The sequence below is a fragment of the Lampetra fluviatilis genome, chromosome 1, assembly GCF_964198595.1.
Source record: "Lampetra fluviatilis chromosome 1, kcLamFluv1.1, whole genome shotgun sequence".
Lineage (NCBI taxonomy): Eukaryota > Metazoa > Chordata > Hyperoartia > Petromyzontiformes > Petromyzontidae > Lampetra > Lampetra fluviatilis.
The window spans coordinates 23,885,705-23,903,309 of NC_136275.1; the positions used below are offsets into that span (position 1 = coordinate 23,885,705).

The 17,605-nt window shown below is 44.9% G+C and overlaps 2 protein-coding genes across 2 annotated transcripts in view; one reads left to right on the top strand and one right to left on the bottom strand.

Annotated features, from left to right (window-relative positions):
* Positions 1–10,931, top strand: part of LOC144934192 (calcitonin gene-related peptide type 1 receptor-like) — a 37,264-nt gene extending 26,333 nt beyond the window's left edge. Inside the window, exons 11-13 of the mRNA XM_078859766.1 lie at positions 526–744; positions 4,660–4,701; positions 6,790–10,931. Of these exons, the coding sequence (XP_078715892.1) occupies positions 526–744; positions 4,660–4,701; positions 6,790–7,002 (474 nt within the window). The 3' untranslated portion in view covers positions 7,003–10,931. The remainder of the gene's footprint in view (positions 1–525; positions 745–4,659; positions 4,702–6,789) is intronic.
* A 1,139-nt stretch (positions 10,932–12,070) lies between these two features.
* The window catches only part of VPS50 (VPS50 subunit of EARP/GARPII complex), a 104,154-nt gene continuing 98,619 nt past the window's right edge, over positions 12,071–17,605 (bottom strand). Inside the window, exons 27-28 of the mRNA XM_078859780.1 lie at positions 16,663–16,852; positions 12,071–16,092 (exon numbers count right to left, since the gene is read on the bottom strand). Of these exons, the coding sequence (XP_078715906.1) occupies positions 15,973–16,092; positions 16,663–16,852 (310 nt within the window). The 3' untranslated portion in view covers positions 12,071–15,972. The remainder of the gene's footprint in view (positions 16,093–16,662; positions 16,853–17,605) is intronic.

A 17,605-nucleotide genomic window follows, 5' to 3' on the forward strand; every position in this document is an offset into this window, starting at 1 on the left:
TGCGTTTCAATAAAGTAAATTTGAAGCGAAGTTTAAAGTTTCGCCGTGAGGCGCCGGAAGCGACGGCCATCTTGTTTAGTTCACATATCGCAGGGGGAGCGGGCGGCCATCTTGTCGGACAGACGGACAATCGGACGGACGGACGGACACATTAATCTATTGGTGGTCTGGTCCACTTCGTTCCTACCAGTAAAACATGAATACTGTCAAGCGTGAGTGTTAGTATCGTTTATCGATCTCGCCGAAGCCGCGATCTGTAATTCGTTAAGATACGTATGTTCATGGACACCCTCCATATAGTGTATTCACGCAATGATACGCGATTGAAACCAAATCCCCGCGATTAGCTTCATGACTCGATTCTGTTTTTCTTTCTCATTCAAGCAATTGCACTTGTTTCCCTTAAGTAGGAGGCAGCTGATCGAGAACTCACGATGGCTTCTCCACCTGTGCCGCTCGTACATACAACACTGCAAACGTAACTGTGCGCGCGCGCGTGCGTGTGACCCTCGTCTGCCATTGCAGGTGAATCTGTTCTTCCTCCTGAACATCGTACGCGTGCTCCTGACCAAGTTGAGCGACACGCACCGCGCCGAGTCGCACATGTACATGAAGGCGGTGCGCGCCACCCTCATCCTCGTGCCACTGCTCGGCATCCAGTACGTGTTGGTGCCCTGGCGGCCAGAGGGCCACGTCGCCGGAGAGATGTACGAGTCCATCATGCAGATCTTCGTGAACTATCAGGTAATGCATCAGATGTGCTTATCAAAGTGCTCGCCACAAATTGAGCATGATACCTCGCCGATCTCGTCAAGGAGCATAAACCATCACGTGAACTCCGGTCATCCTCGCAGCAGCGGCTTTTGGCTAGCCATCTGAACAAAGGCGGTCACCATATAGCGCGCTTTCATATGCCCTTCTTTGGCCGTCTCGAACCCTCTTCCTTTCGATGTTAAGAAGCCACTAGAGCTATATGCACTTTTAAATAATCAAGATTGAAAACTCATATATTTAGAACTGCGGTTTGTGTTTAGTTTGTTGTCCTTTCCTCGCAACATCCGATTCCCACGGTTGGCTACGTAAAGTGCGAAAGAAGTTCAACATTTATGCATTCAGCAACAACGGCCCCCAGAGATGTGAACTATTGGTGGACTATAAGGCCGTTTTGTTGCAGAATCCGAATTTTTTTTTTTCACAAAAGACCAGATTTGTTTTACTGCATGCTGAGTTCTGGAAAAACTCTGAGGCAATGGTCATTGAGTCCAAAGATGCCCAGACATCTTCGTCTCCCCAGAGTTGTTTTAACATTGCACAGGGTTCTCACTTAAGGCTGTGTCTATCTATAGGGGAGACGCATGACCGGTTCGAATGTCACTCGCCACTGATGTCTGCCATGGAGGGGAATCAAACTCGGATCGCCAGTTTCGACGTGCTGTGCGCTCTATCTGTATGGCCTTTATAGATTCTTGGCGTGAGTGCTGTTTGTGAGCACGGCACATGAGGCGGGTGATGTGATTGGAGCCACGCCTGTCCACATTTGTCTCCCCGGCTAGTGCTTGATGTTTACTCACTGTTTAAGATTCGAATTAAGGCTGAGTCGACCTAGAGGAGGCCCAGTACTGGTTCAGTTATATTTGGTGGGATAATAAAGAGCCGATATTTGTTTTTATGATGATTTGACATTTTCCTACTGAACCATGGTGAAAACTGTCCGTCTGAGAATCAATATAATGGGCCTCAAGCGATTTTATAAAAACGCCCATTAGCGTGTGTCTCAATTGTGCTATTGCCCTGTGGACCATGGCATCGTGCCAGGAATAAAACCAGAAGTTAATGCTGCACAACGACTTCTGGAACGAGGTCACTTTGCCCAACAGCATGTGTTTTTTCTCGTGATGTCTGTGAAAATGGTTTGTCACGTATCAGTCATCCAATTAATCCTATATGTGAACATTATCTGTCGGAAATAAGCAAAGTTAAATTCATAGAAGGTATCATCATCTCTGTACGTAATAATGCTAGATTATATTTGAGCCCTAATGAATTATTACAGTGATTTGGATGGGTATACATTTTTGTTTAACACGTAGGCTTTCACGACCAATATCATCCATAATAGAGTTTTTTTTGGTTAGTATGCATAAATATATGAATGTGTCGTTAAACCTGCCACCACCCGACACAGCCAACTAATAAGGGTTGTCACGTAAATAGAACATGCCAATTCGTCTCTAGTACAGCACACCGGTGTGTTGGAGAGCCAAACCACTAGCTCGTTGTAATTACTGGCGAAACGTCGTACTCAGATTGTAAATGGTGTGGCTTGGCTGTGTCGGGTGGTGGCGGGTTTGACGACACATTTATATATTTATGCGATCTGACCCCAAAAACCTCTATTATGAGTAAAAAGTTAACGAAGAAGTGGTGGGAAACGTTCAGGAGAATCAAAGTCGAATGAGAGCAATTCAAGGCCAACACGCGGATTTGGAATACTGTGAGAAAAGGGTTGTTGAAGGAATGATCGTGGGGAAGAGATAAAAGAAAGCATTGCTTGATATAAATCATAATATGAAGAGAAAAGCACAAGGTTCAGTTAGGACGAATGGAACTTGGACCAATTTACCTGCCCTCATAAATGAAACACAAGTGAAAGAACAATTACATTTGGGCAGCCGCCGTCTACCCCATCGATGCAGCCAATGTCACCTCATCCTTCTCTGGATGAACAATCGGTAGAGTGCGAGTTCAGTGGTGGCTGAAGTAGAATATTACTTTTGTTGGAAGTAAACAGTATTTCCATAATAGAGGTTCTTGGGTTAAATCACGTAAATATAAATGTGTTATTAAACCCACCACCACCAAACATAGTCATTGAATAAGGTTTTTTACGAAACAAAACATGCCGATTAGTGACTAGTTCAACACCCCCGGTGTGTTTGAGAGTAAACCCACAACATTTACAATTTGAGTACGACAAACAGTGTTCGTTCGCAAGACTGCTCCTCATCATGGGGCTGAGTATTTTTAACCCCCAGCTCAGAGCTTCCGTTGGAGAGGACCATAGAAAGAACCAAGAATATGAATCCCTGCAGTCACGAAAGCTTTAAATCGAAATTTAGGACCATAGCCTTTAAAGAGAAAATGCAACCCAAGAAAAACAAATGCCCCTCAACTCGGTGGAAAGTGCAGTCTCCGACCCTCATCCACTCTACCTCTCTAGCTCCATTCTTCTGCTATTAAGAGGGGTCATTGCCCAAAACGTTTCTCATTATATATATATTTTTTCTTGTGGGACTGGAGTGTTATTGACCGAATATAGTTTTTTATTTATGTATTATTATTATTTGTGCTGGCACATCACTGCCAACCCAGTCTCACAAAATAATGTATAACGAGACTGCGTGCCCTGAGCCTTCCAACACACATTTTGAGCTTCATTAACGAGAAAAATGATTATAAAGTTGTGATATCACAAGAACAGTAGTACTCATATTATTTGTGTCTTTCGGTAAAGCCACGTAGATAGGAAAAAAATAATCAAAACAATAACAATATCACGACGTTTCGTGGCTTTACCGAAGACCCAAAGAATATGAATTCCTGCAGTCATGAAAGCTTTAAGTCAAGATTTAACAGTAGTACTATACCGTGACATGTGATTTCCATGATTTTTTGAATACAGCAATGTATCAACGTTACAGGGGTTTCCTCTTTCAACTCACTTTAAAGATGTGAATGAAGCACCAAACTAGCGTTGTGCAGCCTGGAACACACAGCTTAGGTTTGTAGCTGCCAAATAAAAACTTTTTTGGGGGGGGGGGGGGTTGTGACTTCCTCTATGCAGGAAGAAACATTTGACCTTTTAATTTTAAAATAGTGACACTCATGGATACAATTGAACAGACACACACACACACTTGTGTCAAGTTGTGATCCAGAGCCTCTAATCAACATATTATTATTATTCATCCAGATTTTTACAAATAACTAACAGCTATACCAATACAGGAAAAAAATAAGAATAGGTTTTACCCTTTCTGGCAATAAAACAGGTGTTAAGATGTTCCAACACAAAAGAGAAATATTTTGCAAGGAATCATATCTGCATTAACCACACGTACTTGTGGCAACATGCAAACAAATATGCTCTGATAATAAATGCATTGTCTTTTAATCTGATTACCCTACACCAGAGACAGCTTTCTTTAGGGCCTAGTCTCACCAGTGTCAGACCAGAGAAGGCCAAAAGGCAAACGGTACCAATAGATTTGTAAATAGTTATACCAATACATTTGGAAATTGTTCTCCCAATACATTTTGAAATGAGTCTCGTTTAGTTCTGCTTCCTCTGATTAGACCAACTTCCTCACTTGTATTTCCTAAAAACTTCAGCAATGTTCTAAAATGATATCTGTATTTATCTGAGAATAAGTATTACCTAAAGTCAATGAATCTCATGCATTGCACTCTCAAATACGTTTTTATCGTTTTGCTATGCTCTCCTCTTAGAACATCTGGAAGTACAAATAAAATGTGTATATGTATTATACGTTTCTGAGTTCAATACATTGTCTGTCACGATAGTCAAATTGTTTGAAGGCATGCTTTAAATAATAAATGTTGGCACTAACGTTAAGCATGTGTGCTCTTGCTCCACAGGGTCTACTCGTCGCCACAATATTCTGCTTCTTCAATGGCGAGGTACACTCTCTTCTACACCAACAACAGCAGCCGCCGTTCGCCACTAAGTGGTGGTAACGTCACCACAGTGCTTGTGCCAGGCTAGGTGCACCTTGAGGCCACGTGAAACATCGAAGGGTCACTAATAGGAGGTCATGGGACAGACCCATGTGCCAGAGGTACCTGGGTCGCACAGTGTATTCAAATGTCATATTTGATTCCGATGATTCCACCCTGTATGATTATTGCAGGAATCACTGTTATTCTATGGATGATTCCCCTGTTAAAATATCCAGCTATTGGGAATGGGATTCTAATAGGGATTCTGCCACAGAATATAAGTGGAGTTCGATTGTGGTACTTTTGAAAATCGTTGATGAAATTAGCTTAGCTTTGCAAATTACAGCCATCTAGAATAGTGATTCTGGGCAATTCTAGGAAGCCATTATCATCATATAATGAATTTCTGATCTCTGGTGAACAGAATTGGCCCAATTAAACACAGATTCCTGGCATGGCATTCAGGCAAGATGGGAGGGCCCATGGGGCCTGGACAGGTGAGTGGAGGCTGGTAGGGCCACAGCCTTTACCCACGCTCATATGCAGCAGATTGCATAGAGGAACTAAGGGTGTAGCTGTTTATATGCTTGGTTATCGCCAATGCTACATACTCTATCCACATAACTGCCCCATGTATATGCTAGGCTGTACACGTTGCTTTGTGTATAAGCTGCTCCACGCATCTTCGTCAGCAATTGACTCGGTTAAGGACCATTCCTCGACTGGCCTCTACGAGGACAGCCAGGCCTCATTGGCCTACCCGTCGTTCCTTAATTCCATGCCAGAATCTGGATGGAATTGAGCCGATTCAATGAATTCGGCATTGGAAAAGCATTTTAAAGGGGATTCCAGTTCAAACCGGCCAGCTGCTATCTAGGTTATTTCCAGCCGGCCGATATCAATCCGAATCATCATTGAAATCGAATACACAGGCATCGGCCATTTATTTTAATGGCTATTCGACTGGTTGGCCATGCACTATGGGCTTTCCCTTCTTGTCTGAATGCCTGATGATGCCTCAGGCATGACAATTACTATTAATACCCACCAAATAACCAACTATCTTGAGATGAAATTAACTAGTCTGAACGAAGTCGCAGACTAAGATAAATTAGAAACATTATAAGAGACTACAGTGGACTCATAAAGAACACAAAATGGCAGTCATCTATGTATGTGTACAAAAAACTGATTCCACTGATAAGCTGACCTGATAAAACTAAGGGGGATAAATTGCATGCCTCTCACACCAAAATGTTTCCCTCCACATTTAAAAACATACATTGAGATGATTTAGAGTATTTTGGTTTTCTCAATGTCCAAATGATGAGCCACTTTGTTGAGCTATCATTTGTGGCCAGGTCACTTCCAAAAATAAGTTAATACCTCAGTGGGCTTTGTCTGGTTGGATGGGGATGGTTTAGTTGCATTTGTATGTGCTTGGGTTATTTGTTTAACTTTCTTGTACTTTGCACTGCTATCATGTTTTTGTATTGTTTGTTGTTGTAACGTTCTTACCCGCCCCGATTATGAACATTTAATAATGAAGAGTGGACTGCGTTTGTGACTGCTTCAGTTGGCTAGACGTATATATGTATGTACGTTGAATTTATTTCGCACCGTACGTAGCCAACCGTGCTAATCAAAGGTGCGGGGGAAGGACAACAAACTAAATACAAAAAGCAGTCTAAACAAATTAAAACTAAGAGAATACCTACAGACTCTAGGCCCGCATTCGGGAAAAAAAGCTCGCCTCTTGCTCGGTCTCTCACACAGCTTCGGCTCAGGCCTGAACCACTCGGTCGCGGCTCAGCCACGGCACGGCTCAAGCTCAGCTCATGGAAATCTTGAGCATGGCTGGGACCGCGCTCAAAAACGGCTCAATTTAAGCACAGCTTTGAGCCGGCTCACTTCCGCCAGAACCAAGCCAGAGCCCGAGCCATTTACTAAGAATACCGGGCCTTCGCTAACATTCCACATGTTGTCATCAATAGACGAGAACTATGAATTAAACAAATGTTGATTAAGCTCATTCCAATCCGCATGCAGGTCCAGGTGGTGCTCACCCGCCACTGGTCACAGTGCCGGCGGAGGCAGTTTGGCAGCGCTCGTGACGCGGGCCGCTCCTCCTCCTACACCGGCACGTCCATCACGGACATGCCGGGCTACACCTCGCACACGGGGTGGAACAATGGCGAGCATGCCAACGGCAAGTCCAGCGATGGCATCTTGTGCCTCAAGAATCAGCCCATCCCCATGTAGGCGGGGGTGGGGGGGCACCTCGTGTCCACTCCCACGTCCATGGGTGCACGTGGCAGAATGGTGCAGCCAGCGCTGCTAATTTCTACCTGTCCACCGGCACCTTCCGTCACCTCTTCGCGCATGAACCCAATGCCCCTTGTCTACAACGCCCAGCTGGAGACGCCTACACCCACGGCGTCCTCCCCTTCCACGGGGGGTCAGTGGCCGAGTGGACGAGAGCACCCAGCAGCGTTCTTCGCACTGCACCTCATTGTGAAACTCTGGGCGCTTTCAGGTCATCGACGTGACCCCTCTCTTCACCGCCTGAATTCACTGGGACATTGACATTGTTATCTGGGCCGGTTCACTGTGGAGGATTCATCCTTATCCGGGGACACATTATTATTCACACTCAGGAACACGGTCTACACTGCACCCAGATCCAAGTCTTCTTCCCTTACCTTCTCGTGGCCCTCGAAGCCACAGACGATGTGACCGCTTATATAGTGTGTTGCCAATGAACTTGATCCACTGCGTTTCTCTAAAAGATTAAACGTATCGACCTGCCAATATTTGCCCGTGCCAGTAAAACATGCTGCCACTTGTGACGACGTGGCCATGTCTGAGCCCCTCCCCGCCCCGCCCACTGCAGTAGGTCCTCGGTGCGGGTGCACGTGCGTGTGTTGTGGAGTCTCGATCGTTGGTGAGGCGAGGTTCACCCAGTATCCACGTGCGAGTGACACTTAACGTGAGGTTTTGCTGGTCACCACCGTCTTAACGCCTCTTGTGTGATGCGCGAATCAATGACCATCTCGTCAAATACCTACAAGCATATGTGATTGCTAAGCAACGTGAATACATGTTCTGGTTTTTTTCAGATTAGGAAAAACTAGACAGTTCTAAATTTACCTATGATATTGGCTTCTCGGAGAAAAATGAAAGTTATCAATGACGGCCATCATTTCCCAAGTGCCATTTCAAATGTGTCGAGTACGAGTCTCGTTTCCCATAATGCACTCGGTAAGATAATCAGAGCAGGTCCTTCACAGCTGCGGGGTTTGCTATGGGTGCCGTTGCCTTTTGTCCACACACCCGGGCATGGATTCACCTTTGGCATTTGTCATTGCGTGAGGAGCACGGCGGGGTGGAAGGTCCTGCAGAGAAAGTCACCATGGAGGAAACACCTTATGATAGTGACCTCATCAATGCAGCAAAAGCAACACAGCTATGCTTGCCAAGTCCCCCCTCTTACACGCAGCCACGCGTTTTATGACCATTTAATGCAAGCTTGTGTTTTTAGGAAAGCAACCAGTTTTGTTTTACCGTTGTTATTTTTATACAGAAATATGTAAGTATATTTTTTATTTGGGGTGCAGTTGTGGCGACATGTTAACTCCCTCGCCTGCTTTGCAGGTCGTGGGTTCAATCCTGACCCGTGGTCGCGTGGATTTTCCTTCGGATCCTCTGGTCTTTCCCTGCACATTTAGAAACATGCATTTAGATAATTTGGCTGCTATAAAGTTGCACATGATGAGCCACTTAGTTGCGCTATCATTTGTGACCAGGTCGTTTCTGAAAAAAGCTATATAGTTCAGTGGCCCTTACCTGGTAAAATACAAAAAATGTAATCGTTTAAACTATGACTGTCTCAGCAGCCAACTATTGTTTCTCATTCAGTGGATACTGTCTCTCTTTTATTAAGCAGTAGTCTGAGTTCATCAACGAAGCAATTTGAACGCAATGCAGAAACGCTGCACGCAAAGGCCATCATCAGTAACGCGGCACTCACTACTGTGGAATACCAGTCGGTGGAGGAGGAACTTTCAGAGCCAAAGCAGCCTGCACAGAACTCCCTTCTGGCCATGGGTGGAAAAAACCCGATTTTTCGAGCTTCTCCACAATCGTAGGCGCCAGTGAGTGCCTTAGCTTGTAATGGATGAAGCCCATCGTTGAGAAGTGCGGTTCTGCAATTAGAACCAATTAAACCGGATTTCTCCCAATCTCAGATGATCGGGTTTAATATAAAAAGACAATTAAACCCGATTGTAAAACACCCGACTGTGCCACCCTTGCTTCTGGCCAACCACAGGCACTTACAACAGCAGCTACAACAGCAGCAGCACACTGACACTGGCATGGCTGTTGGTAACATTGCTTCGACATTATTATTATGTCTGCCAACCCGAGGGGTCCTTTGCAGGCATTAAACTTAGCTTTTGTTTGAAATCTAAACTGAACACGCACGCAATCGCTTAGCAGCGATTAGCAAAGCTTTGTGTCACGATCACCTCATGCCCAAAGACATTTTTTTTACAAATTGGAGTTTTCACTTTATTGTGAAGGATATTCCGCTTTGGTATCGTATGCGTACTTTAAAAAAGAATAAACTTAAGAATGTTTTTTTGTTATTAATTACAGATTTTCTTAAACATTCACAGTTCAAATATTTTTGGCAATATATTTTAGCAATTTATTTTATAGGAATTTGGGGAGTGACCAATTATATTTTAACGAATTCTAATTAAGGATTTTATATTAAAATTGGTGCAATAAGGGCTGTCTTGTTTCATAGAATTTGTCATAATCACTATAATGTTACAAAGTGCAATTGTATTTGCCCGCTGAGCTGAGTTTGATGATTGACCTCACGTTCACTGAGGTTTATGAGTTATATCAACACCCAACATTTTCAACAATTTCCATGTTGAGGCAATGAACACCTTGAAATGACGACCCGCAGTTCGTGCAGAAGGAGGCACATCGATGAAGGCAAGATTGCAGTGGGAATCTGTTATGCTCGAGTGAAAATTACACTGCGTCATTTTATTTTGCTCAGCCTTCGCTAAAAACCCAGTACAAACATCAGTGAGACAAGGTAGAGATCAAGGTGTTTATCGTTCCTGGTCTCTCCGCAACAAAGACACTTAATGCTACTTTCTGTCACCTATACACACACCTGTGCTTTTGGATTTCTGAAGCAGTATCATTAAAAGCAAGATAATGACAAAGCACCCTCCGGTGCTGTGATGTTGACTGGTTATGAACTCGTTTGGCGCATCCTGAGTTGACAACTGCAAATGGAAAATCTCGAGCGGCGATGTGAGAGTGATTGCGTCGGTAAACTTTGTGTGGCCAGTTGCTGGCATTTGTGAGACATTAGATGGCCGCGTCTTCACAGCCTGCTCACGACACTCATTCTGGGCAGTGGACATTTTTGTCTTCTTACAAAAGCCCCCTCGAATTCAAACAAGGGGGGCGTCTGCGCCGTTCAACAGCCTCAGATGCCCCACCCGCTCTCCCACCTGTGCCTTACCTTGAGCAGTCATTCTTCAGCGATGCGATTCCTCGTACCTCGGCAGTCACATAACTGCGTGACATCAACTTGACGCGTGGCGGCTGGCTGCATTGATTCCCATTGCCCTCCCCACGCCACCCGTTGCGGTAATCTACACCGCAATCCTGTGAATGAGCAAGGCAGAGGCCACTGAGGTCGCGTGTTCAGAGACACGAGGTCTCGCAGGACGTTGCTACGGATGGATTAATAATCACCCGAGACGGTGACTCCTCCTGTGAAATTGATTGCATTGTTTTTCATGAAGTGGGATGTGGTTTGGGGATTGACGTTCCTCAACTCCCTCCCCCTCCCCATTACCTGGGGGGGAGGTGAGGATGAGAAGGGCAGTACAGTACAACATGCCCTGTTCACTTGTGGTCTCAAGATACCAACATTGATTCGGAGCCAACTATGTGGTATTCACTGTGTAACACTGATTGTAATAACGAGCGTGTGGTGTTGTGTGTAAAACGTGTAAGTTATGCCGATCCTAGCTGTAGTAACTAAACACTAATTAAGTCACTGAATATTGTTACAGCTTTGTTTTTACTATTGTATTATATTTAATGTATTTTTTTTGCTAACACCAAGTATTCTGCCTTAATAATAAAAGTGTGCGTGCATCAAATGGGTCTGCTATTCGTATGAAAATCGATGAAAAAGCAAATGCAATGTCTACGAAAAATGACACGTTTAACTTGAAACTCGATTTGAAGCTTTCGTGACTGCAGGGATTACTCTTTGGTTCTTTTGGTAAAGTCACGTAGAAATTAAAATAATAATAGAGTACGACGTTTCGATTGCAACACAAGCAAAGAGGTGAGACTTCGACTCCGTCTTGGTGCCGGCGTGGAAAACCGAACGTCTCTCATTGCGTATTCGCCAACAGCGGCACAAGAGCGACACTTTGGAAGTTGGGGCCGTCTTTCTTCACACTCAAGGTTCCTTGGTGGCTATTGATTCGAGTAAGGAGGCGCAGTGACACGTAATTTGCTAATAAAATCGTTTAATTACTGCTCTCATGCTATATTTAGCACTCACGAACCCGATTAGCGCGGTTTTGTGAAGCTACGGCCATCAACTTATTCGGAAATTCATTCAAAGGCATCAACACATCAAGTTGCTGCACACTTTCAATTCCACATTTAAATTCCCCATTTCCATTTAACACATTCCTGCGGAGGGAGCTGGTAGGAACGTTGGGTTGTTCGGTCAATGGCCAGGGTCAACGGCGGCGTGGTGTATTCCGCAAATATGCCCGACTGTGAGGGCGGGCACAAGCCGGCGTGAGTAGGTTAAACGTTGAGTTTTATAAGGGCACCACGGGGTGACCAGCCCCTCCCCACCCAGCCCCACCCCCCACCCAGCCCCTCCTCACCCTCCCCACCCAGCCCCTCCTCACCCTCCCCACCCAGCCCCTCCCCACCCTCCCCAGCCCCTCCCTGCACGACGGACACAATAATCCCCTGTGGGCTGGTATAACCAGGTTCCTACCAGTATGATCATTTATTCAAAATGTTCACCTGCAACATCCCTTGAAATGGAGAATCTTGTCGCAAAGGTGTCCAAGGTGTAAATTTCGATGGTCAGTATACAATGCTTGTTTGACTTTCAGATTCAAGATAACAAAAGGATGCCACACCCTTACGGCGTATTGCCCAGACCCTGTGTGAGCTCGGAAAACCTCACCTCAAAAGCTTACCAGACCTGTCCAGGCACACGTGAACACAAGGACGCATGGATACCTTGCTGAAAGTGTATTTATTGTTACATAGCCTTTACCTTGAACTGCACATCGTAATTGAAATGACGAATGCACTTGACGATCAGCGGAATGCAACAAAATGTACATGATCATTTTGCAGACGAGATACATTTTCATTGTGATAACATTGTGAAGAATAAGGCATCCGATGTAAGTCAATGTGAACGGGCCCAAATCACAAATGTTGGAGCAATATCAGGCAAAACACTACCTCTTCTTAAGATGTACACAACAGTGCACTGTATTCCCATTGAATGTTGTTCCATTACCAATTGTTCATGACTACGATGTAGCAGCTACAAATGCTGTCATATTCACAAACTAGTAAGTTACAATTATTTCATCGATGTAACACCGTAGTATTGTTCACATGTTAGAGATGTTTAATAGCAGATGCCATTACGCACTTGAATAATTGCACACCCGTTATTAAATGTATAACCTTATTCTACCATTTGCAAATTTCCTGCAATACCCATAATTCACCCCAATCACAAATATACAGTTTAACAATGTCACAGATGTGTTAACACTCCCTATATTCATCTGGAATGTTATTCACACATAAACACGAATTGTTTTACGTAAAAAAAGTCCAAGATATACAGACTGCCTTGGATAGAAAATCCCACAGGCATTAGCGTTTTTCTGCTTTCATTTCTGGTCGCAAATAGTTACCTACCTGGGGAGGGGGGTCAGTGGAAATCTGCGCTAGTTTAATTATTTTAACAAGCCTTTGTTTTAACTTAAGAGCAACTAAGCGAGGGAAAACGACAACAACAAGACTGCAATCATCCACCCGAGTGTATGTCCTAATTTCCTCCTGCGCACGTGGTGCACAGTCGAAAGAACACCTTGCTCTCTGCGCCCATCATCATCGCCATCATCCCAAGTCCTGTCTGTTGGGCACTGTGTGGAGGGAACTCAGATTGTCGTTCCAAATTGGGCTCAAAAGCGAAGCTGGTGGTTTTCCCATTGCGCTGTGCTCAGCGAATGGGAAGCTTCGCATGGTGCATGAAACGGCCCCCCCCGCCCAGCACATTCTACGAAGCAGGCATTCTCAAAAGTGCTAGATTGTTAACTCCCAATCCGCTCCACGCTGTTTGGAGTCAGTGGCTGTGGACTTCAGCCAGATGTCTCGGGAGGCCTTTGGGGTGGGCAGTAGCCCCCGCCATGAATCAGGTGTGAATACCGCGGTGATCCAGGGGCCACTTGATGGCACGGACAGACACATAAGCACACACACTCACACAAATAAACAAAGACAAGATCCGCCTTCCGCCCGCATAAGCACACACTACAGTATGCACATTCACACACAGTCCAGTAAAAAGGGTAACCAAAGTGATGAATTAGTAATGTGGAACCTGTCTGATTTTTATGACCCGTGAACGTTTGAGTTTCAGCACAAAGCACCCTGCAATAGCAACTGTCCAAGTTAGATATTGTCACATGCTGCATGCTACTTGCGTGCATACAACCAGTGAATACCACATCACCTCCACATTACTCCATGTTGAGTTGATGCAGTCAACATGGGTCATCAAGGACATCTTCATAGATTATACAATTTACATGCAGTCAATGCAGCCAAGCAGGGCACAAGTGCCTCCAATTTGTACACCAGACATCAGAATAAAACAAGGCACATGCAGCTAGTTGTCAGCTGAGATCAACATCCCACCTGGGATCTGTGTCAGAGATCTCAGGTACAAGCAATGGCATCAAGTAAATGCATTTCGATCAAAAAAACTACTTGAAAATGTGCCGTTTAAATAGTTGGAAATTTCCTACACAATTTTCTCTGGTTTGCTCCTATTTTGTAACTACTGTAATGCCATATTCTTGGTTCTTTCGGTAAAGTCACGTAGAAGGGAAACAATAAAATAATAATACGTGACCTTACCAAAAGAACCAAAAATATGAATCCCTGCAGTCACGAAAGCTTTAAATCAAAAATTTACTGTAATGCCATTCATTATTTTGACTATGCCATAGTGTTGTGCTCGCCATAGGATTCACTACATGCCTACCGATGTTTGCTTCACTGAGACAGGTTGCGATGTCTGTGAAGCTGGTGAATGAACTGCAATGAAGATCGTGAAATTATTCATCCACGCTTCAAACTGCTACAACAGACTCGGAGGCTTGGTCCCGTCTTATTAAGATACAAAATTTATTTTATACTTCTAACATTTGTTGAAGTTTGTTAAATCCTCAATTTATGTTTTGCCATCAGCCATCAAAGCAGTTCAACTTTGCAGCCACTGGGTGCGAACCAATACACTGACCACTAACTGCACGTGAACAAATACATTGTAATACAGACATTGAAAGTAATGCTTTGGCCAGGAAACCATCACTGCATCTCAAGAATAAAATATCACAACGCTCTTAGATGTTTAATCAATGTCTTATAGCAAATTATTGTGTGTGGCAGGAAACTGAAGAGGCTGAAGACAACCCACGCAAACGAGGGAAGAACACTCAAACTTGACGCAGATCAGTGAGAAATGCACTTTTTCGAGTGCTTTTCCAGGTGCCTTACGGCTACACACATAATATCGACACGATCCACTAACCCTGCTCATAATTCATTGGGATTATAGGCACCATACCCAAACAAACTGCTTATGCCCATGTATCATTACTCGACCAGCAGTCCATGTTCATATACACTGGGGGAAGTTATATACAGCACAACCGTTGATGAAAGAAAAGAGCCTGGGAGAAACTCCACATCTCGCGAAGATGGGTGCATTTCTTCCATGAGATTGTACATTTGGGCCACATATGACAAAAATGTATTCTCATGTAAGTCACAAATTGTTTATCCCATCGTAATACACTCGGAGAACTTAAAAAGATGATAAAAAACAGGTCCACTAACCGAAGCACATCAGCTTTGACAGCCAATATTGTGATTCAGAATAATGTTTTGGGTCAGACCACAGAACAACCCGACCTGATTTGTGTTGTCTAAACCTTCCACCACCCGAAATGCCCCAACATATTAAATTGACACCTGTGTGCAAACGTTGACCACGCAAATGATTACAGTTTCAGCTTACCAGTGAGTTTAATAGCAATTCTCAACAATTATAACCGAAATTCAGTGAGTAAATACCTCTATTTTTCACATTCGGTTGTGATAAATGTTCTTTAACATACCTGTGATCTAAAACAAAGATAATTAGCACGTTAAATGTTTGTTGACATGACAATTGAATTTATTTGGCTGCGTCGGCTGGTGGAGGGTTTTGTGCAACACAAATTTGGCCGAACTTGTGAATAAATTATGAATCACACGAACCGTAGTGTGCCACAGGAGAGCCGAAAAAAGTTACTTTATTTCCCATTTCACCTGAGCAAATTGCATTTCTCCCACTTATTAAACTTTCAACAGCCATACCGCGTGAAAAAAAAAAAAACCCCACTACATGGACGGACGCAGAAAGCAAAGCTTTAAGCGATTATATAATCTGACAAGTCTTCTGCTAGATAGGACTGTGAGAAAAAAATCAGACTCATGGCAAGTGCAACTATCTAACACACATCAACAGCATGTGCAGCCTCCACATACACCTCCCTACCTACACATACCACCACCTGCACACACACACAACAGGTGCACCACCACTCACACGCCACCAAGCATGCACTCACAGCAAGAGCACCAACATACGCACACACACACACACCTGCAGCGCATGACGTGCCACCATTCACGCATCTACAGCAACAGCGCCTCGCCATATACGCACACCCACAGCCTAGGCGCGTACCATGTGCACGTGCGCTCCCTTCCAGGCCTGTCTTCCGGACGAGGTGCAGGTGCAAGTCACTCTGCTTAGCCCAGTATGCGAGACGCAACCTGGGAGGAGGCGTGGCGTTAGCGCTTGGGGCGATCGGACTCGTCAATGGCGGTGAGCAGGCGCTGCTTGGCGCGCTTGTTGATGTGTGTTCCCACGCACACGTTCACCAGGCTGTTCAGCTGCCGGGATGAGTACTCCTGCGTGTAGGAGGAGGGGTGAGAGAGGAAGGCGTACAGATGAACAACACGTGGGGAGCTACCAAACCCCATTTCCTGTATGTCATGAAGGCCACACCTCTGATTAACACGGTTGGCTACGTACAGTGTGAAAGAAGTTTCACGTACATATATTGTGAAGGATCTTTGAATAATTATTGGAACTTAAAACAGACGAACGTGCAACAAATACAAATGCTTCCTGGAAGAATGATTCATTCCACTGGTTGTCCTTTGGACAGATTGGTCACAAGAATACAAAGGTGTAATGTACATCACAGGCTCAGAATTGATAACTGGCAGACACTCATCTGAGGGAGGAAAGAACTCTAACTGCCTGCTGTGAAGGAACTGAAAGATTATCAAACTAACGAGAGACATTGTAGTTGATGTGCAAGTGAGCGGGAAGTGGCGGAGGGGCCGCGGGGGTGAGGAGCTGATGAGGCTGGCGGGATACATCAGCGTGCCAAAATATTGTATTTATACTGGAAGAATCCGATGAGCTATAAAGCTCTTTTTTAACAGACGTCCAGTGTGTTTGGGTGTCCGCACCCGGTGCTCCTTGATCCAGCGCTCCATGTCCCCCTCGGTCAGGTAGTAGGCCTTGATGTACGTCTCCACGTAGTCCTTGTCTGGGATGGGGCGCAGGTCTGTGAGTCGCTCCAGCTTGAGCAGGAACTGCTGGAAGTCGAGCTGCATGAGCGCTCGTCCCTCCGTGCTGCACTTCTTGGCGCTCGCGAATCTGCACTCAAAAGCACGCACAGTTCAAATCCAAGCTGGGCCCACCAGTGTCGGTATCTTCTTCATCTTCTAGGCGTTTGTCCCACTTATGTGGGGTCCCAGTTCCTTGCCAACCTTCTCCACACTGCCCTGTCCTGCGCCATCTCTCTTTCCGCTCCTCGGGTTACCATGTCCAATCACACCATATTGCCCCACCTCCTTTTCTGCCTTCCTCTTGATCTCTTTCCTTCCACTTGCATCACTTGCACCTTCTGACCCACAGAATTTCCCTGTTGTCTCTCCAAGTGACCAAACCACACCAGGCTTTTCTCTATCATCTTCTCCGCGATTTCTACCACCTTGAGTCTTCCTCACACTTCTTCATTTCTCACCCTATCCTTCCTTGTTAAACCCACCATCCACCGCAACATCCTCATCTCTGTGACTGCCAAAGCTTGGTCCTCCCTCTTTCTTGAGCCCCAGCACCCGGCCCCATACAACAGCACTGGCCTCACCACCGTCCTGTCCAATTTTCCCTTCAACCAAACTGGGACCCTCTTATTGCACACCACACCAGTCATCTCTCGCCATTTCAGCCATCCAGTCCTTGTTCTTATTTCTCCTTCTAGTGATCCATCAGCACCCAGGTACTTAAACTCGTTCGTCTTCATTTACTGATCACTTCCAATTTGCAATCCTCCTGCATTATTTCCACTGAAATTTGCCACCATATTCTCAGTCTTTGTCTGCCTGATCCTCAACCCATTACCCAAAT